This window comes from Centrocercus urophasianus, unplaced genomic scaffold (genome assembly GCF_019232065.1).
Source record: "Centrocercus urophasianus isolate 14NV4802_14NV808 unplaced genomic scaffold, USGS_Curo_1.0 seq_40, whole genome shotgun sequence".
Taxonomy (NCBI): domain Eukaryota; kingdom Metazoa; phylum Chordata; class Aves; order Galliformes; family Phasianidae; genus Centrocercus; species Centrocercus urophasianus.
In genome coordinates this window covers 4,857,619-4,877,887 of record NW_024884978.1, presented here as the reverse complement: position 1 = coordinate 4,877,887, position 20,269 = coordinate 4,857,619, and the positions used below count along the sequence as shown (strand labels likewise).

The 20,269-nt window shown below is 54.1% G+C and overlaps 2 protein-coding genes and 1 long non-coding RNA gene across 3 annotated transcripts in view; 1 reads left to right on the top strand and 2 right to left on the bottom strand.

The window, feature by feature from the left end:
- ACSF2 (acyl-CoA synthetase family member 2) overlaps nucleotides 1-18,342 on the top strand; it is a 34,580-nt gene extending 16,238 nt beyond the window's left edge. The window contains exons 11-16 of the mRNA XM_042833158.1: nucleotides 14,958-15,065; nucleotides 15,176-15,327; nucleotides 15,817-15,958; nucleotides 17,240-17,350; nucleotides 17,544-17,612; nucleotides 17,689-18,342. Of these exons, the coding sequence (XP_042689092.1) occupies nucleotides 14,958-15,065; nucleotides 15,176-15,327; nucleotides 15,817-15,958; nucleotides 17,240-17,350; nucleotides 17,544-17,612; nucleotides 17,689-17,739 (633 nt within the window). The 3' untranslated portion in view covers nucleotides 17,740-18,342. The remainder of the gene's footprint in view (nucleotides 1-14,957; nucleotides 15,066-15,175; nucleotides 15,328-15,816; nucleotides 15,959-17,239; nucleotides 17,351-17,543; nucleotides 17,613-17,688) is intronic.
- CHAD (chondroadherin) lies at nucleotides 1,713-6,265 on the bottom strand. The gene is made up of 3 exons (XM_042833159.1): nucleotides 5,486-6,265; nucleotides 2,019-2,182; nucleotides 1,713-1,854 (listed from the first exon to the last, which is right to left on the bottom strand). The coding sequence occupies exons 1-3, from the start codon at nucleotides 6,263-6,265 to the stop codon at nucleotides 1,713-1,715; spliced, it is 1,086 nt and encodes a 361-aa protein (XP_042689093.1).
- LOC122168084 lies at nucleotides 18,339-19,835 on the bottom strand. The gene is made up of 3 exons (XR_006171171.1): nucleotides 19,479-19,835; nucleotides 19,181-19,255; nucleotides 18,339-18,746 (listed from the first exon to the last, which is right to left on the bottom strand). It is a non-coding gene; the product is annotated as an uncharacterized LOC122168084 (long non-coding RNA).
- Between the last annotated feature and the right edge of the window lie 434 nt (nucleotides 19,836-20,269).

Here is a 20,269-nt window from a genome sequence, read left to right as displayed (position 1 = left end):
AAGAGCAGCTGGAGGGGTGAAGAGCGGTGGAGCTCCAGAGCAGGCAGACTTTTAGGAACTGCCAGACAGCCTTTCATCTGACACGTGGCTCTGGACAGTGAGAGGCCACCGTGTCTCTGAAAGCCTGAGAGCTGCCATCTGGGAAAGCTGCCCACCTCTCGAGAGCTGCGCAGTGAACTCGGGAGCTTTGTATCCCCTACAGTTGTGTCACTGCGCTGGAACGGATTTGTGTGCTTGCACTGTGGCTCTTACACCTGAAGATACTGAGCTTTGTCTTCTGCAAGACTGGGGTAAATTGGTTTTTATTTCATTAACGTTTATAAATTTTTGAGAGTGAGCTGGGCCAAAGGTGCAAAAGGAAAACCAGCTATTATTGTCATGGTTTTCTTACTCTTTTCCTAGAGGAGTGAGCTGAAACCGAGTTCAGGCAGGGAGAGAAGAAGGTGAAGTATTTAAGTATTGTGGTTTAGAAACCAAAGTTTTTCCGTCTCTGCTCAGAACTTTATCCACCCTGTATGGAATGACTGGTATTTCCATCTCTAATCCATAACGTCTCTGGCACTGCAAGATAAATTATCACTTTAGGAAGGCCCAGAGCTGCTGGCATAATCCCTGACACTTCAGGCATAAATTTATCTTCTCCATCCTGTTATGCATCTCCTTAGGGAACAGGGGCCAAATGGCCTAAGTGGGCCTTGGACTTGGAGTCCTTTCCCTTAGCAAATGGCACAGCGCATCGCAGGGTCACTGTGCTTTACTTAGCAAATAAACAAAGGTCCCTTTCCCAAAAGCTTACACATTTTCAGGTTGATCCAAACCCGTACAAGCTCCAGATCCAGTCCTGGGATGAGGAAAAGCAAAACTCTTGGGCTGAGCTGAGGACAGCTGTGGCTTCCTCGCTACTCTTTGCTCTGAATTTAGAACACTCAGTAGTTCCCAGCTGTTGGAGGTGTTTGTGTGACGCTGTTCACAGTTGGTGTTTGGATTGGTAGATGTCAGTAAGCCCATTGCTCAAGGGAGAGCCGGCCCTGTCTCCTGAGTCACCCTCTGGCCCAGAGCGCTTTATGCAAAGAATATTTTTGCAAAGATCCTTCCTGTTCTGGGACATTCATTTGGAGGCACCAGCCCTTGTTTTTCTAAATACCTGAGTGTCTTGGATGGGAATGGCAGTTATTGAAAGGCAGGTGCTGGTCTGGGAACTGCTCCCTATGGAAGACATCTATTTTCATACGGAAGGTATGGGCTGGGTGGCCTGGGGCCAGACTCCTCAGCTGTGTCTTGCCCTGGTTTTCAAACCAGACCTGGGAGAGCCTTCACTGGGATGCAAGGAGGAGCATCTCCAGTCGATTAGAAAAGTAAAGTCTGTGTTATTCCACCCCGGGCTGGCAGTGGGCTAAAGCCGCCCTTGATTTGACACTGAATTACACGTTTCACCCTTCCTTGCTGTCCCAGGCCTGTCGTTAGGTCTGTGTTTGTTTCAGGGGCTGACTCCATCCCTACTGCTCCGGGCAGCGTCTCTGCTCCGTGAGCCTGTGGAGTCCAGCACGGCCAGCGAGGGCGAGCAGCTCTGATGGGATGTCAGCTCAGCCTCCTCGTTAATGACATCTGAGCCAGCAGCCCTGTGGCACTGTGCACTGGGGCGTGCTGTAGGTCTGTGCAAGCAGTGACTACAATCTACCGCTAGGAATTGGTTCTGCGACCCTCTTACGTGCTTAATGGCGGCTTCCCTTCCTGGACCTCTTGGTGGGCAGCTTGCAGGTGCGGAGGGCAGGGGTGTCCCTGATGGACTGCCCCCGGTACTGCGCCGGCGTGGAGCACGTGTCCTCCGTGCGGGTGCGATTGGCTTTCAGCCACCTGGGGGGAGAACACAGGAGCTTACAGGAGGCTCAGCTGCGGCCGCGCACGGAGCCGGCGGGCCGAGTGTTGCCTTCTGCCATCTCCTCCTGCCCCACGTGGGCCGGGGGGCCCCGAGGAGACTGCAGGCAATGAGGGGAAGGAAGGCGTGCGTGGCTGCGTACTTGCGCAGATGTGCCAGCTGGCAGTTGCAGTGCCAGGCGTTCCTGGAGAGCGTCAGGGTCTCCATCTTGTCGAAGGGGAAGTTGCGGGGCAGCTGCGTCAGCCGGTTGTTCTCCAGGTGTGCGGCCTTCAGAACGGTGACGCCGGCGAACGCGTTGTCTGCAAACTGAACACAGAGGTTTGTGCTGAGCAACACCAGTTAGGGAAGGGGAGATGCTGTGCTGGGTTCAAAGCTTGAGCGTTCCACGAGCGTGTGAGGAATGGGGAGCCCTGGTGGGAGCTGCGGGCGGCACGCAGGGCTCCTGCTGGCAGTCTGCTGCCTGAGGAGAGCTGCAGCCCAGCTCCACGTGGGGCTCCGTTTGAAGCTACGTTCCTAAATAAAGCCAAAGCGGGCGGCCCTCTTTCTGTTTTGAGCCACACATCCCTGTTCTTAATGAAGCTATTTTCTTATTATCCCTTCCCAGGCTGGACACCCGCCCAGGGCTGCTGCCTTCCCTGCCGTGGGGCGGCTGAAGGAGGCAGTGTTTGTGGCTGGAAGGCCTGTGGGCTTTGGCAGTGCCCGCCGGCTCCGGGTGGAAAGTTACACTTGGATCAGGGCGCTATAGAAATAGAGGCAGGTTTCCAGCCCCTCAGCCTCCTCTGGTTTTTCTCATTTCCAGGGGCTGTTTGCAAGGTGTGCTGCGAGACCTGTCTGTTCCTGATTGACGGGCAGGCTTTCAGGGAGAGCTGAAGCTTTGCGTGGCTGTGGACCCTGCTTCACAGCCCTCCTCGATCTTTTCCTTCAGGCTTCATCTCCGTTTTTTCTCAGCCAATAGTTACTCAGATTGGAAAGTTTCTTTTTGAAAGCAAACCTGTCAACACAAAGTTTCTGGGAGATGCTGCGTTAGGGACAGGGCAATTGACAGAGCTTCTCGTGGCTGTGACAAACCATTCCTCCCCCTTCCTCAAAATGGGGAAATTTTCTCAAAACTGCTGAAAAGAGATTCAGCAGGTCTGCCAGGAGGCCCTGCGGGTCAGCACCAGGGCTTCCCTTTGTGCAGAGCTCACACGCCGTCACGCTGCTGGGACCGCTGGGCTGCGACCAGGCGCTCCAAGCTGAGAGAGCTGACAGAGGGAAATGCGCTATTTGAAGCTGTGAACTTCTGCAATCTTCCAAATTAAGCAACACCAGATAAATTTAGAGCTTCGCTAAGAAACTCCCTGAGTACTGTAGCTGTTGGGCGGCCGCAGTGCTGGCTCTGTGAGCTGATCTCAGTGCTGTGCTGATAGCAGAATTGCTCAGAGGGACGCTGCTCGCTGTTCCTGACTGCCCTGGCCGTGTTCTGGTTTGGACAGAGGAACGCTGGCTGTCTCAGCTCTCATTCCTCTCCCAGCCCACGAGTAGAGGCAGCATCTGCTGGGAACAGCTGCTGTGCTTCCTGCCACAGCGCGCCTTTGTGAAGAAACTGGTGAATTTCCTTGTGTTTAAATTGAGAATTACTGCTGTGATTTCTTTTCCAATGAAGAGAGGGTGTGTGCAAAGCTTGCAGGTTCTGCACTACCTTATTTTCTGTTGATTCATGCAGTGTGTCCTGGCCCATGTAATATGGCTTGCAAGTGGTTGTGGAAAAGGAATTCTGTGGTGCAAAGAAGCCTGAGGGCTCTCCTTGTTCCACTCGGCACCATCTCGGCTGTGACAGCTTCATGTGAACAGTTTTGCACTTGAACATCTTGAAAGCTTTGCAGACATACAAGAAAAAGCTAGGGACAGTGATTTTACGGAGAAGGAAGAGCTGCTGTTAAGATGTCAGCAGCATTTAAAGTATTTGGTAGGGATTTCCCAGCCCAAGTGTGGCTTCTGTGACCAGGTGCATGCGGGCTGCTTTAGTATGGGGCATGCTGAGCTTTTGGAGAGACAACTCTGAACTTGGCTCATAGGCTAGAAAACTAAAACTTCATGTATCTAGATGCTCCTTTGTTGAAATCAAGAACACTGAATTCTCTGCAGCATCACATTTCCTCAGCACAAGACTTGGAGCCTACAGCTGGTATGACACCTACATTGGAGCTTTAGATTTGTGCGTGATGGGAATCATGCAACCAAAACCTGAGTCTGTGGAAGTGATGCGACCACGTGTTGAATGCTTCCCTAGAGAGGTCAGTACATTGATTGAAGTGTTGCATTTAGTTACCCCCGTCCTGGAGACGTTGGATCTGAGAGTAGACGAGGGATTAAATGCTGACTGGGTGCTGTCAAACTGCTTTGGCTAGTGTCAGTCTGCACCTGGGCACGCTGTGACTCCAGCTTCTGAATTTTCTTTATTCCCTGTGGAAACTCTGGTGTGCTCTGGTAGCTTTAACAGCTTTGTTGTCGTACAGATAGGTGATACCATTTGAGTTGCTTTTTGTTACTAAGAAATTCCATGTTTCTTCACGTCTTCCTGCACACAGTGGGTGTTGCTCTGCTTTGCTGTCCTGCCTTACCTGGATGCACTTTGGTTTTGGGCTTCACAGAATCACAGAATCGTAGGGGTTGGAAGGGACCTCCAGAGACCATCGCGTCCAACCCCCTGCCCAAGCAGTTCCCTACAGCAGATAATGGCATTCCTGGCAATGCGTTGTGCCAGGGAGAGCCGTCCTTCCCTGCAGATGCCCCCCTTCCCAGCCATGTAGGTGCATCTTGGATGTCAGGCTGCCATAGGGTGCTGCTCTTCTTGCACTGTGCTAGTTTGTGTTCTTGCGCTTCTACCTGGCATTTCAGAGGTCCTAATGTGAGTTATTCCCTGAGCACGATGCTTCTGCCTATGGATGCTTTCTCACAGGAAAAGAAGGAGGTTGTTTTTCCAGGACGTATGAATATTCCTTCTCCACTCTGGCGGGAACAGACCCCCTTTGTAAGATGCTGCAAGATTTGCTTTTGAGAGAGCATCAATAAACAAACCTTTCTTTATAATGTGTAAAGTTTGAAGGCACAGTGGAGAGGTGAAGGTGAAGGTTCACATGTCTGCCTGTCTGCAAGGCATGAGTGAAAAACTGCTTTTGATCCTTGGAATCTCCCCCTTCCAGACAGCAACAGGCACTCAAGCTGAACAAAGGAGGCAGAGCAGTTCAGCTCTTCGATCCCTTGTGTACAGGGCAGATGCCTCGTGTCTGGGATGATGGAAGGTTGCTGACTGTCCTGGACCACCCCAAATACTTTCTCATCAACTGGTGTGACCTCCAGCTCTGGAGAAGTGCCTTTCCAGAGAGCTTGACCAGCCCCAGAGAACTTGGCTTTGCATAAAGCAGCCCACCAACAGGCTGGAGCACAGCTCTCATCCCTTGCTTGGGCTACGTGTGGTTTTCCTGCAGCTGGCAGGTGCCTCTCTTCACGCCGGCCTGGATCCCCCCTCTCTGCAAACTGCAGGAGGGGCAAAGAATTGGCAGCTTTGCGAGGGAGAAGAGAATTGAGCCCTCATACACAGAGGAAAGGCAAAGAGAAAGGACTGACCTTTTTCAGTTTCATGTTGTCCAGGTGGAGAGTCTGCATGTAACGCCCAAAGGACTGGAAAGCGTTGTCTGGAATCACCTCGATTGGGTTGTGGGAAAGCTTCAGCTCCTCCAGCACTCTCAGCTTGCTCATGGCGCTCACAGGATAGCTGCTCAGCTGGTTCTTGTCCAGGTGGAGGACAGCGAGATTTTCAACGTCCTCCAGGGCCCCGGGCAGGAGGTTGGTGAGGGAGTTGTCAGAGAGGAAGAGCCAGCGCAGGTCTTTAGCGCCACTGAAGACCCCCGCTTTCAGCTCCCGGATTTTATTGCTGCCTAGGTGCAGGATGAAGAGATTGACAAGAGGGGAAAGGATCCCTTTGGATAAGTCTGGGATCTTATTCTGGTCCAGGTACAGGTAGGTGAGCTCAGAGAGGTCATCAAAGGCTCCCGGCTTTATGACACTGATCTGGTTGTCGGTGAGGTAGAGGTAGACCAGGTTCTTGAGCCCTCTGAAGGCTCCGGCTGAGATCTCCTTGATCCGTGAGCTCTGGAGATGGAGGGACACCAGCTTTTTCATGTCCCGGAAGCCATTGGTCGGCAGGACAGGGAAATTGTTCTTCTGCAGGTTGAGAAGCCGTGTTTGCTCAGGCACCTTGGGGATCTTCTTCAACCCAGCATTGTCACAGATGACGTGCTGCAGGTCCCCGCCGTGGCAATGGCAGCTCGGGGGACACGCTTGCACGACGGAGATGAGGCAGGCCAGGAGGCTGAGGACACTGAGGAGGCAGCCTGACCGATTCATGGTCAGGTCTGGAATCGGTGTGGTGGGAAGAGAAGAAGCGGGAGGAGGAGGGAGATGGGTAAGAGAGAGAGAGTAACTGGGTTTGCAGCATGCTGAACACAGCCCTATTTATAATGTTATTAAAAAGCAAAATCCCTTCCCACAAACCGCAGGCAGCAGCCAGTTGGAAGCAAGTGGCTTTGGGAACTTACTGTGAGCTTAACCCCTTGGCACCAGGCAGAGGAATGTCCTCTGTCCTGCCGGGCTCCACTGCAGAAGTGCCTGCGCAGAGGTAGTTTTCCTCTCTGCAGCGGGGGGGCAAATGGTCAAGAGGAACAAATGCAAGCCTGCTCCGTGAGAAATCTCTGATCCCTGCTGAGCCATGCAGGGCCCAGGTTTACCAGTGAAAAGCAACCTATTTTGCTTGAATGGAAGCCTTAGGATGGCACAGCAAGGAGCACTGCTGCCCTTCAAACCAGCTTGCACTAAAGCTTTCAGCCAGTTCCTGGGCTGCATGTTGGCCTGGGCCGTTGTGGGGAGATGCATTTTTTCCTGCTGTGGCAGAGGAAAGGCTCTGGAGGATCTTGTTGATTTCAAAGGAGTTTGCTTGAGAAGGGACTGGAGGAGGTGTGAGAGCTGTGGTGTCATGCCGATGGTCAGCACTGTAATTGCTTTTGCAGTGCAGAATTTTAGTTGAAGACCTTCAGATCTAGATGGCACCTAGGAATTGGCCAAGAAAGGGGAGCGAAGGCGTTGGTGATTTCTGCTGCATCTTTCTATGGAGGTGGAGGATCCAGGGCTGGTCGTGGTCAGGAGATCTACGTGTGAAGGGAATTCTCAGCACGTGGCACTGAGGAGCAGAGATCATTGCCTTCCTTTGGGGGATGGAGCAATGGCAGAGACTGCAGGGAAGTGGTGAGGCACAGACTGGTGGGTGTGATACTAAGAGAAGAAGTGCTTGCTGGTGGTTCTTACTGCACGCCTGGCTTAGGTGAGGTGGATGGCAATGCCTGAGGCTCTTGGGGTGAAGCTGGACAGGGAAAGCCATGGGCACTGGAAAGGAGATGGTGAAGCTGCAGAGCAAGGAAGTGACTGCTGGAGCAGGAGCGGGGCTGCGCTGGTGCATGTCTTGCAGCAGCAGTTGCAGGGAGTTGTGACATGGACAGGATGTTCCTTGCAGATAAAGCAAAGCAGTTAAAAGCCCCAGTGCCTGCTGTGGGGAGTGAGAAGGGAGAGATCCAGGAGTTGCGGGGTGGGGTTTGGATGTGGAACATTTTGAACTGATTTCCAGCCAGTTCCTGGCTGTAGCAAACAGCGGAGAGCCGAGCACATAACTGTGAGCTTGTTGAGATTTCTGCTGCTGAAGCTGGATACAGAGCCCCAGTGGAGCTTTTGCAGAGGCGAGACAGTCTCAAGAAAGGGAGGAAATCCAAGGGCTGACTTAGGACACAGACTGGCTTATTCACAGAGATTTCTGGGTTTTTCCATTGTTGCAGTGAGGAATTAGCCAGCGCCACTGAGCATGCTCCAGTGTTATGCAAACGGCCTGGCAGCCTCAGCTCGGAGCAGCAGCTGTCAGTTTAAATGGCGTTTTCAGTGCATGACTTATCTGGGGGGAGAGAGGGGGCTTCTGGGGTGTGAATGTAGGTTCTGATGAGCCTGCGAGGCAGATGGGATTGGCTACACGGTGATGTCATGTGGGACCTCAGTGCAAACCAGGCCATGTCACTCTTCCAATGTTTGTTTGTGTTGACATGCAACGCCCTGCTGTAGAGCAGCTGGGGCCTCACCACGGCTTCAGCATGAAGCCATTCCTCCTGCCTCCCCAGAGATGCCCTGCTGTGGGACCGCCGGGCTCATGCTGGAAATAAAGGTGAGAGGTGCTTTTGTTTGTGTTGCTGCAAGGACTGGGCACAAAGCACGCGCTGTGGTCACTGGAGCATCACTTCTGTCAGAATCTGTGAGTCGGGAAAAATGGGGTGCACAGAGGAGCCCTCAGACCTGCATGAGAGTGGAAAAGGAAAAAAAAACAAAAAACCCTCTAAAATATCATCGTCTTCTTTCCACTGACAGATTCTTCTCTGAACAGATTCAGCTGCCTTAGTCTTAACCTGACCCCATTTGTTCAGCAGTTCCTGAAGGTTGTGCACCAGCTCTGCTGTGCAAGAGCAGCTGAAGGTGTGCTTTAAAAGTCAGCCGGCTTCTGTGGGATGCTGGTGCTGGTGGTGTATCTGTGCTTCCCTCCTGACTGCAGCTAATGTTTGATACTTGGTTTTCCCATCTTCTCCCAAAAGAAATACTGGCCATCACTGTACCATTGATGCAGAAATCTCTGCTAGCCTGAGTCGGACTGGCCCTAAAAGATGTGAGATCTTTGCAAACTCCGTCCATGACTACATCCTACCCGCGTGTCTCTGGAACAAGACCCCTTGCAGAGGTTAGGCTGTACAAACCTCAAGCCATCCTCTATTCTTTTTTCCTCTGAGAACAAATTTCACTTTCTTCTCTGTTTGCTGGCTGAGACTGTGGATTTTTGGGGCCAGGGAATTTCTCCCGGCACAGATAAGGGTGCTATGGCCAGAGAGGTCAGGCCCAAGCTTGGGTAAGACCTGTACTGTCCTTGCAAAGGTGCCACAGTGCAGCTGCCCCCACGCTGTGCTGGTGCAGGATGGGGAAATGCAGCAAGGGCTCCTGCCAGCCTTGCTGGTGCCGCAGAGCTTTGGTGGATGCTGTGTTCTGCTGGGGAGGCAGCGGGGCAGGGCTGCCAGGGAAAAGGCGTCTGCTTCTCGGCTCCATTTCTGCAGGCACAGATGTGGAATAAAAGGAAGTTCTTTCCCCTAATGGTTTTGATTTCCAGGCCTCGGTGAGCGCATTCCTGTGGCGGGAGCCGACTGGCATCTGCTGCGCCTGGCACCTGGCCTGGCGGCTGGAGGAGCCTCTGGGCTCCGTGCTGCTCGAGTTTTGAGCTGCTTGAGTTTAGAGCTGCTTGCTGACAGCCTCTGGCCTGCCCACACTGGGCTTTGCAGCCCAGGGGTGACTCAGGCTGGCCGGCGAGCGTACAGTGATCCTCAAAAGCTCAGCCAGGCTCTGCTGGTGGCTCGCGGGTGGCTTGGAGTCCAGCGCTGACAATGGCGGCAGTGTCGGTGCTCCCGCTGCAGGGCAGGATGCCGCAGGGCTGGGAGCATCCAGCCCCGGACCCACAGCTCCCCGGGGACCCGCGCTGCTGGGACGGGGCGGAGGAGCTGGGATTCTTCTGCCTCCTCTCTTTCTTAATTGATTAACAGTTAGCAAACATTCCCGTGCCTGGTAATGGGAGCCGTTGGCCTCCCCTCCTCTCCTTCTTGGAGGCGTTGTGGGCAGAGCAAATAAATACAGGTTTTGAAACTGTATAAATATAGATTTGGGGTGTTGCTTTGGTGTTGCAGGTCAGAACTGTTTTGATACAACATTGGAGATGGTCTTTTCCATGTGTAATCTTTATTTTTGTTAGTATTAACAATTCTGGTGTACTGAAATTGCTACACGTACACTACTCCATGTGAAAATATTCTGTTGCTTCCTAAAGCCTGACTGCAGCTTTGAAGGGGATCCAGATCTAGTTTTGTACATCAGTGCAGATCAACAGTTGCCCTCTTGGGCTGCAGGCTCCCGTTCTGGCTGGAAAAGGGCGCTCAGACAGCCTGGGGAAGTGCCTGGGGACTTTGGCTGTCCCCCATTTACAGCTGAGCTTCTGTCTCTCCCTGGCACTGGGTGCTGGTGGCAGAGGGTGCAGGTGATGCTCTGCGACGTTCCCTGGCATGGAGCAGTGTTTGAAGAGCCAGGGGGACGGGCAGCAGATGGGGTGCAGGTGCTCCATCTCCAGGCAGTCCCAGAGAAATCCCTGGCTTTCAGCCATGTGCAAGTAACCCATCAGCAGCAGTGGTATTTGAGATGAGTTCAGATCCATCTTATTGCTTTTAGTTTATGTGCTTGAAGGATGCTTTTTGCTGAGGATGAGGACCTGGCCTGTTTGTAGAGCTGGATGAGGTGGTGGTGGGTGCACCTCCTTCCATCTGATGGTTTTCTTCCACTGTAGCGTGGCCTCCACCCATTGATACGTTGCCAGTTTGGCTCCAGTTGATGTCCACCCACTCCTCTCCCATCCACCCTTCCCTTCTCTCTGATCCCAGTGACTGCTGCACGATGCTCTTGGCTTCTTCCATGTAACTCATCCTGCCCTCACCGCTGCCCCAGCCATGCCGTGTGCACCCTGCAAGCCTGAAGCCCCCGGGAGGCTCAATGAGCTGGCAAGCAGGTGGCTTTAAAGCTGCAAAGCTGTGGGAGCATGCTGTGAGAACATTTAAAATGATGACTTTGTATATGGAATGAAAGCAATGAGATCCCAGACTGCCAGCCATGTCCCCAGTGGGGACTGAGCTCCCCAGGTCTGCGTGGCTGTTGCTCTGCACCTAGCATTTTGGACAGTTTCCTTCTCTCACAGCTTTGAGCATTTGGATTCTCCCCACCCAGTGTTTTTCCTCCTTTGCAGGGCCTCTGTCTCTCTGTGTTCCCTCTCACCTTTTCCTTATAGTTCCACTTTTCCTAAATGCATCGGCAGCCCAGCACGAGGGTTGAAATTAATTCTGCAGCAAAGGCCTTTTGTCAAGCTGTCGGTAGAACACCAACTAACTGCACCCGCCTTTGCTGGTTGCCACTGGGCAGTGTTTCTGAAATGCTGGCTGGGCCAGGGAAATATTTGCAAGCTCTGAGATTTCACATCAGCATGGAAAGAAGAGAAGCAGGTTTAACCCAGCTGGTGAGGAGCAGCTCGTGCAGCAGTGGCTGTTTGATGGCCAGGGCCATTTTTCAGTGGCCACCTTCTGGCCCAGGCAAGCTGCGTTACCCTTTTTGCATTGGTCTCCTCCTGAGGCAAAGCCATTGCGTGCAACAACACAAAGCCAGTGCTTTGGGCACCTGATATTTTTGGGATCTTTTAAAGCCCCATCCAAACTGGGAATATTTGGCAGCTCTTCGTGTGGGGAGGAATGCCAATGGGGGCCACCCTTGGAGGTTTGTCCTGTAAAACCTGCTTGTTTGTGTCCTGGCGTTTTGACACAAAGATGGTACTGTTGCTGTGGTAGGAAATGAAATCTCGTGTGACACAGGCTGGACGGGATCAGGAGCTGTTTTTGCAGTGGCAAAGTTGACCTGGAGGTTCAGGAATATTCCAATACAACTTGTGGACGTGGGACAGCTCTAAAGCAATGAGACACGTGGCCCAGAGGATGGCAGAACTCGGGGATGGTGGTGGTGAGCAACTGCATGAGGAAAGATAGTTGCTTGGTGAAGAACAATTTGCATCTGGCTGCTAAGGAATGGGCTTTGGTGGGGAAACGTGAGACAAAACATCAGCGTGGCTTTGGGGTAACGAGATCCATCGTGTGTGTGACAGTGGGCAGGGCTCGAAGAGCTGCTCAGAGTCCCTCAGCGCATCTCTTGGGTCATCAGGCTGCTTTCTGGTGTTCATTATGCTTCTTTGAAGTCTGAAAATCCCTATTATTTCACGGTCAATTTGCTTCTCTTTTCCGAGGCCGGTATTGTCTTCAGCGAAGCCGTTTCTGTACATTTTAGTCCCAGCCCTGGCATCGTTCTCCAGCGTGGCACAACCGGATGGTGCTGATGGGCAGCGTGAAGCTCGGCGAGGCCCTCCTCAGCCCCGGCCTTCCCCTCCACGTCCCCCCAGTACCCCAGCGCTGCCGTCAGCCTTCTCCCTGCAGCCTTTCAGAGCCAGGCGGGAGGCAAGGGCTGTTCTTCTTGCTGCTGGGTGCTCAGGGAGACCGAGGAGCACGGAGCCGACGAGCCTCGCTCCAAGCGATGCGGTGCGCAGGCGGCGTGGTTGGGAAAAACCCAGGGTCCTCAGTGCCCCTGCTGTGCCCACCAGATCTGCCTGCTTCCCAAATGTTTACTGAGGAGACTGGACTCCGATTGTTTTTATTTTTAATTTTTAGACTCTGCCTTCTTCAGCCTGTTTTGCCGATTCCGCAGTGGCCGCTGTTCAAACAGTGCCAGCAGGAAATGTTTTTGAAATGTGCTTTAAAAAACACAGTTCTGTTAAGATGTTCTTTTTATTCCCAGTTTAGACAGACTTTGATTCACAAAGAATGAGCCTCTTGTCAGTAGCACCGAGCTCGGCAGCCGCTGGTCCTGAAGCTGTCCTTGTCGCTGCTGAAGGCAGGGCTGCTGGGCGCTGGGGGTCATCGCAGCCCTCACAGTGAAAGAAGGCTTTAAAGTCGATTATGTTCTGTACTTTCATAGCTCCTCTCAGAGCCGAGCGTCCGAGCTGGGCTCCCTGCCACCTTTAAAGCTTTGCTTTGACACTAGATATAGCTCCAGTGGAAATTATGGATCTGATGCAGAAATTATTGGGTGAGGTTTTCTGGACTGAAATGTACAGAATGACAAGGCAGGATGAGCCTAAGTGTCCCGCTGGGCCTTGAGAGCTATGAATCTTCGTGGATATCTCTGAACTTAAAATCAGTTTTGTGGAAGTGTGGTTTCATCTCGTGCCGGAGTTGAGCAGAGGAGCCCTGGGAGGAAATGCCACGCGTCGGGTGAGGGGAGGACAGCACAGCTCTGCCGAGACCCAGGCTGTGCAGATGAGGGAAACCACTCAGAGAGAGACGGTGTCTGAAGAGAGAAAAAACAGAAGTAACAGAAGTACAGAGCACCGCCGCAGGGAAAGGCAGGACAGGGGCTGGAGCTGGGCGCTCTGAGCTGCGCTGCCCTTGGGCCGGCTCGGGAAGCACGGGTTTCCTTGGGTCTGCTTGGGCGCGGGGCTCCCGGCAGCACCAGCGGTGCCACCTCTGCTGCCAAGGTGTGAGAGCATCATGGGGACGCGGCGCAGCTGAGGCGCAGCTCGGGGCACACAGCTGTGCTCTGCCGCCAGGCAGCCGGAGCTGCGGCCGTGTCCTGCGAGGGGCTGCGTGCTGCTGCCTCCCGTTAAACCAGGGGAGCGATGGGGAGCGGCAGAAAGGGTTGAGTCAGGGCTTGGCCGGGATCCCGGGCCTGAAGCTCCAATCCATCCAGCAAAGCAGAAAAACAAAGGCGTGTGGATTTTTAATAAGTGTTTAAGATTTTGGATTTATGTCTCGTCAATCATTTGATCCAGCCACAGGACCCGTATTAGTGGGTGGAAGAGAAATCCTTTCTGAGCATTCAGCTCTGCAGGTTTCCTCCCTGACTGCTAGGCTGTCATTATGTCTGGTAGGAGAAGCCTCGTTGCAGTCGCAGTTTGCACCAGATGGTTCCTGTGGCATCCTGGAGATGATCTCCAGATTCCTGGCAAAGAGGCTCCCGCAAATCTGCAGCTCGGGTTTCATGCTGACCCGCCGCAGTCAAGTGAGCACATCAGATGTGACGGCAAACTGCACCCAATGTGAGCTGCTTTGGCAGCTCGGAGGCACAGAGTGCCAAGCTCTCCCACCACTATCATGTGGGGCCTGCTGGGGATGCACGCATAGCTTGCTTGGATGCCTTGCCATGGACCTTTGTTGAGTCCCTGATCAGCTTTGGGCACAGTGCCTGGAGCCTGGTGAGGTCCGTGCAGAACTCCAGTGGTGTCAGCGTGCCCTTGCAGCAGCAGTGCAGCCCTAAAGAGAAGGAACACGTTGAAGCTCTGTGGATCAGAGCTGCTCATGGATCAGTCTTTGAAGCTGTGGTGGAGGAGGGTGCAGATGTTTTCTGCCTTGGCCCTTCCCTAGCTGTGCTTTCCCAACCAAACACGTTCTGTGATGATGGGCGACGTTCTAAGTGGCTCAGAGAGTGGAGAAGGGCTCCAGCATGTCCCACTGGTGGCACAGTGCTTACAGCAGCTGGAGACCGAGCAGCAGTTGCAGTGTGGTGCTGTCAGCTGTGGCCCTGAGCGCTTCCTTCCTGGCTCCCGGCGAGTTCTCCAGCACCACAGCGGGCACAATGAGCTGGAATTTTCCTCCGGAGAACTGACCTTCAGCTGAGGTGACTCAGAGCCCGCCGGTGGGATTAGTGCTGAGGGAGGGTTAGCAGCAAGCAGCTTTTGTCCTGCTGTGAGGCTTTTGGTCTGTAAGTGCAGCTGCGCTGAGCGCTGTGCAGCCTCGTGATGTCTTTAGGAGGGTTATGGGAGCTGATGTCTGCACAAAAGGATCTGGAGCAAACAGCCACGCAGCGGGGCACGTGGTTTCCCACTGCTGGCTCCAGGGTTTTATCCAAGTGATTTTTTCTTTGCCCTAAGCTGTAGAATATGGAAGGTGAACTCAGCACCTTGCGTGGATGGCTGCAAGGGCGTGCAGGCAAGTTCAGCATGTGGCAGAAGTGGCAAGGAATAAACAGGGCAGGGCTTGGGAAGGCACACGGGGGTTAAAAAAGAGGAGAGCGGGCCCTGGGGTCCTCCAGGAAAAGCAGCTGGTTTGTCAAAAGTAAATGACAGACAAATTGCCTTGGGCAGCAGAGGTCTGGAGCAGGGCAATGGTGAGGCTACGGCTTGCAGTCAGAGCTTCTGTAGCCCTTGTGCTCCTGGAGTCTCTCTGGCAGGAGCAACTGGAGAGCCAGGAGAGCACAGCGCTTGCTTGTGACTGGAATGGCTGCTGATAACATCCTCCTCCCACCCCATCTCCTTGTGGCCATCACTCACTTCATCTTTCCCAAGGCTGGAGCTGTGCTCTCTTCCTCTTGAGGCACATTGCTGATTTTGTGATTGCAGGTTGCCTATGGGACCACAGAAAACAGCCCTGTCACCTTCATGGGATTCCCCACTGACAGCTTCACCAGAAGGGCCGAGACGGTGGGATCCATCTTGCCCCACACGGAGGTGAACATGAATCCTCCCCACTTGCTCCAGGTCTTCTCTGCTCCTGGAGTTGCTGCATGCCATAACATTTGGCTCAGCTCCCCAAAGGCTCTGCTTCTCTTCCACTGTAGGCAAAAATTGAGGATCCAGAAACAGGGAAGCCTGTGCCTCTGAACATTCCTGGGGAGCTTCAGGTCCGTGGCTACTGTGTCATGCTGGGGTACTGGAATGACTCTGCCAAAACGCGTGAAGTGATCTCTGGTGATAACTGGTACAAGACGGGGTGAGTCTGGAAAGCAGCCTGCTCCCATGTCCCTCCTGGATGGGGACGCTGCACGGGACGTATGTGTGCATGAATGGTTTAGCTATGCTTTCCAAAGTAGGGAAAACTGGCCAGAGTTAGCCCTCTGATCTGTCGGTTCCTCTCCATGAAACTCCAGAACAGCTCTTAGCAAGCTGCTCCTGGAGTTGGAGATATTTCCTTGGTGTGACTGTGCTTCCTCCAAGAGGCAGAGCGCTGCAGGCACGCAGCAGAGACAAGGACAGGGACAGCAGGAGTCTCCTTCCCCCGAGCCCCGACGTTCGTAGATGCTGCCATGACAGTGTCTGCCTATAGCAGAAACTCCCTGATCTCTGCAGGAGTTTCTTCCGTGTGTTTCAGTGGCAGCTTACCATTACCTTCCAGGCAGTCTGATCTTGGCTCCAGGTGATGGGTGAACCAGGCGCTGTTCCACCCAGCTGGGGCAGCACTTGGGCTGTGGTGTCATTGCAGGGACATCGCGACCCTGGATGAGCACGGCTACTGCAGAATTATAGGCCGCTGCAAGGACATGATTATTCGGGGAGGAGAGAACATCTACCCAGCAGAAATTGAGCAGTTTCTCCACACCCACCCCAAGATTGAGGAGGTCCAGGTGAGCAGGAGGGAACGGGGCTGGCGGTTTATGGAGATGAAGAACCTGTACACGAGGAGGCTTGGGCCTGCAGCTGGCCCCTGGCTGTCCTCCCCCTTCTTCGGCTTCTTTAGTGCAGCATCGTTCTGCAGCTGGTGGGGGCAGGAATGGGGTGGGCAGAGCTTCTGGGTCTTTCTTTTCAGCGTTGCGGGCACACAAGTTCAGACAAAATCTTTGTGCAACAGTTTCACATCTGCAAAGCAGTGACTCATTCTTCAGTTTTTAAACTGCCTGTCCACTTTCATAATGCTCCCTGAAATTCTGACTTGGAAAGCAGTCTGCAAGGACAGCTCTTACTGATAATTAACTACTGCACTCCTAAATCAAAAAAGACTCCTCCAGCAAATCCCTGGAGATGAGGAGTTAGACTTAGTTTTATCTACTCACAAGACAGAAATGATGTGCAGCATTGAGCAGCTGCTCCCAGTCTGCTGGGATTGTTTTCCTCCATGTTTTGTGCCAGACAAGTTTCCCCATAAATAAACCAATTGTTCAGTAAGTGTTGTGCTTGTGCTAGGCTGGCACGTCTCCTTGGCACAGCCTGCTGCAGATGGGATGCAAACCAGCCTTGTCTATGCAGTTCTTAGGGCTGCGTGTCACTGCTCCGGACTCAAGGGTCGACACATCTCGGGTTCTGAGGCACTGGGCAAGGCAGGGATGGCAGGAGGACTCGTGTGAAATGGTGTGAGACAAGTTCAGAGATCAGGCCTGGGAGGCCCCCCTGGAGTGGTCTGATCTCCTGGCGTCACAGGCAGTGGTGAACTAAGCTCTGCCTTTATAAGGGTTCCAAAGAATCCATTAGTTCTATTTCATCCCTCTCCTGCTGTTTCATCGTGAGAACACAAAGCAACTGAAACAATTTCCCAAGTCTGTTGGTCATGAAACCTATTGCCCCATATTTACAGCTGGGGAAACAGAGGCACAAAATGAGATGTCAGCTCCCCTCCGTTCTCACAGAGGCCCGGCTGCCCTGACTCAGCCCTGACCTCAGTGACTGCAGAACCTGAGGAAGGCGCTGACGTCTGGGTGCCCATCCTGCTGTGCCACATTTCCTCCAACAGACGGCAGAATTCCTTCCAGGAGGGTTTGGTGACTCATAGGAAGCTCTGGCAGGCTGTTTGTGGCACCCAGTGCACAACTCCACCCCGAGCATCCTGCGGGGGTCAGGGCTGCGACACCCTGCAGGCACAGCGAGCTGCTGGGGGCCGTCTCCAGGCTCACACGTCCTTCTGTCCCCACCAGGTGGTTGGAGTGAAGGATTCGCTGATGGGGGAAGAGATCTGTGCTTGCATCCGACTGAGAGCTGGGCAGAGCTGCGCAGCCAATGACATTAAAGCTTTCTGCAAAGGGAAGGTGCGTTCTGCTCCTGTGTGCCCTGCTCCAGTGTCCTGCCTGGCCACCACGACCAGCAGCAGCTGGAGGGCTGCAAATGCAGCGGTGCTGCTCACCTGGTCCCCGCAGCCCCGGTTTAGCTGTGGATGCTACAGGCAGCTGTGCTGCGCCGCTGCTCCTGGCAGGTTGTGGAGCTGTGGCTTTCTCTTCCCAGATCTCCCATTTCAAGATCCCGCGCTACATCGTGTTTGTGAGTCAGTACCCACTCACTGTCTCAGGCAAGGTAAGAGGGGCTGTGGGACGAGGGACGCCGTGCCCTGCCGTGCTGTCTGAGCCTCTGCACCTCTGCTTTGTTTCAGATTCAGAAATACAAGTTGAGAGAGCAGATGGAGAAGCACCTTCAGCTCTGAGCTCAGGAAGGAGAATAAAACAAGGGATAAATTGGACTCGCTGCATCCAGCCTTACGTCTCCTTTTCACCCGTGCCTTGTGACAAGCAGTGGAGGGCTTCTCTCCCTGCCCTTGGACTGATGGCACTTTCATGCTTATAGAACAGAGAGCCTTTTTTTTGCAGCTAGCTTTGTTTCTTTGCCAGAAGAAATACTGCGGTGTGAGGAAAAGATGCTTACTTCTGGAACTGTGTCCTGTTACTCTAAGACTTCACGAAGGTTGCAAAGTCTTGTTTCTCCTTGAGCAACTTGGCTTCAGCCATTTCAGAGGGCTTTCTGGGCCTGAACAGATGCTGGTAACATACTGTTCCTATTTCTACTGATATTTGAAGTCACAGCAGCCTCACCTGGTTAATGCCTTCTCTGCTTGGGTGCTGTTGGGATTCATAGGGCGTACAAATCACCCAGTGAAGTGAGCACTGATAGACTTGAGATGAAGGGCAGAGGCTTTAGGCAGAAAGGCTTTCCATCAGAAGTGGCTCCCCACAGCTGGCTGGAAATACCAGCCCTGTTCCCAGGCCTCCCAGGGGCCTTCTGACCAGCAAATAAAATTCTCCAACACAGACTTAATGGTGTTTATTTTTGTTGCTTTGAATAAGACAGACAGTAAGCAGTGTACAGAAATACCAAACTTTCTGTCCCGTGAGAAGTGCAAAGCAGAGCAAACAGGGACAGTGTTTTTACGGGAGTTTGGTGCCTCCCAACCATGAAACACCACGACGAGAAGCTGAAGAGCAGAGCTCCTTTCCCCTCCCGTCGAGTGTCCCACACCAGCTGGGCTGCAGATGACATTGCAGCCAACTCTCACCAACCTCTTTCTGTCTCCTGGAGCCGCTGAGGAGCGGTGGTGCAAAGGGGGAGCGAGGAAGTGTCAGCAAAGTCGCTGTTCTGGCTCTCCCAGCTGGGCTGTGGGCTCTACCCATGGAAGCAGACCTTCTCAATGAGATGACCATTGTTCGTAGGCGCTTCCTGAAAGAACAGACCGTGTCAGCATCCCACCTTGCAGATCTGTGCCCGCAGTGCTGTCGTAGAGCTTTCCACACAGTGCAGCTCCGCTCAGTGCCTCCACCTTCCCCACGCCGCCTGCAGGCTGCGTTCCACGCGCTGCCCTGAGGTGAGTCTGATGTGCACAGCTGTAATGCAGTGTTAGGATCCTTGTAACCCTCCTTCCTCGAGGAGGAACCACGACCCGGACTGCAGCAGTGGCAGCAATGACCTTGGAAACGCAGCGGATCTCTGTGCATCATGTCTAAGAAAGGATTCACATCCTTCCTTTGCTTCCTACAGCATTAACCCAGGTGCAGGACAGGCTGGATTGCACTGGGAAGAGTTTCTCTCCTTCCTGCTTGGCCCCTATAACCTCTGTACAGACCCAGCTGCCCAGAAGCACCCCATGTACTCACCTGGGTGTGGAATCCCTGGAGTCGGCTGCTATGAGACGAAGATGAAATCAATCCTGCCTTGTGCGGGGTCGCAGACTGCAGAGAGAAGCCCCAGGCACAGGTTACAGTCACACAGAGGGACGCAGACCCCATCAGCCCTGTCCCTGGCCCCGCACCATCTGCGTACACGAGCTGCAGGCCACGCACTGCTCACCTTGGGCTCAGCACCCACCCAAATCCCAGCCCCAGAGCTTTCCCATCTCATGGCTTTGAGGTCGCTGCTCGCCGCCTCCCGCAGCCCTGCTCCACAAGCACTCACCAGGACAGCGTGGATGCACAGCAGAGCTCTCCACATCGCGAAGGTCGATGTGCCCATATGCGATCTGTGCGGCCGCACCCCATCCCTACCAGCGTCTTATAGCCCTCGCTGCCAGCTGGGAAACTCCCCGCCGTGATCCACGAGGACCGGGTGACGTCGGCCCGAAAGCAGGAATCTGCGGTGCCGGCTTTCCCCTCCCTTTGTCACAGCCATGTTTCACTTCTCCACTTCTACTAATAGTGCAAATTAAGAAAACGCGACGCGTTCGGCCGTCAGCGCCGCCTTTGCACAACCACGAGCGGAGGAACGGGGCGGTTCCGCCTCCTCCCGCAGCCGTGGGGGATTTGGGGCCGCACGCGGTGATGTCGGCGCCGTCCCGGCGGAATGCCCCCGAACAGCGCCTGCGGGGGGAGCGCGAAGCGGGGCGCAGAACAGCCCCGAGCCCATTTCCCCACCGCCCGGAGCTCCTCTCGGCAGAGCCCCGCTGGGCGCAGCGTGGCTCGGACGGATCCTCGGGAACACCGTGGGATCGTGGAGCGGTGGGGTCGGAGGGGGTAAAGGCCACGCGGTTCCCGTCCCCGCCGCGGGCGGAGCGCTGCCGGCCCGGGACTCCTCCAGGGCTGGGGCCGCACCGCCTCCGGGCGGAGGTTTTCCGCTCTCACCCGAACCGGACGTCCCCCGGCAGCGCAGAGCCGCGCGCCAGACGCCATACGAGCGTGAAATTAATTAAAGGCTACCGTTATTAACGCGCGGCAGCTGCGCGCTCGGTTCAGATAAGACGAGAAGGTCTC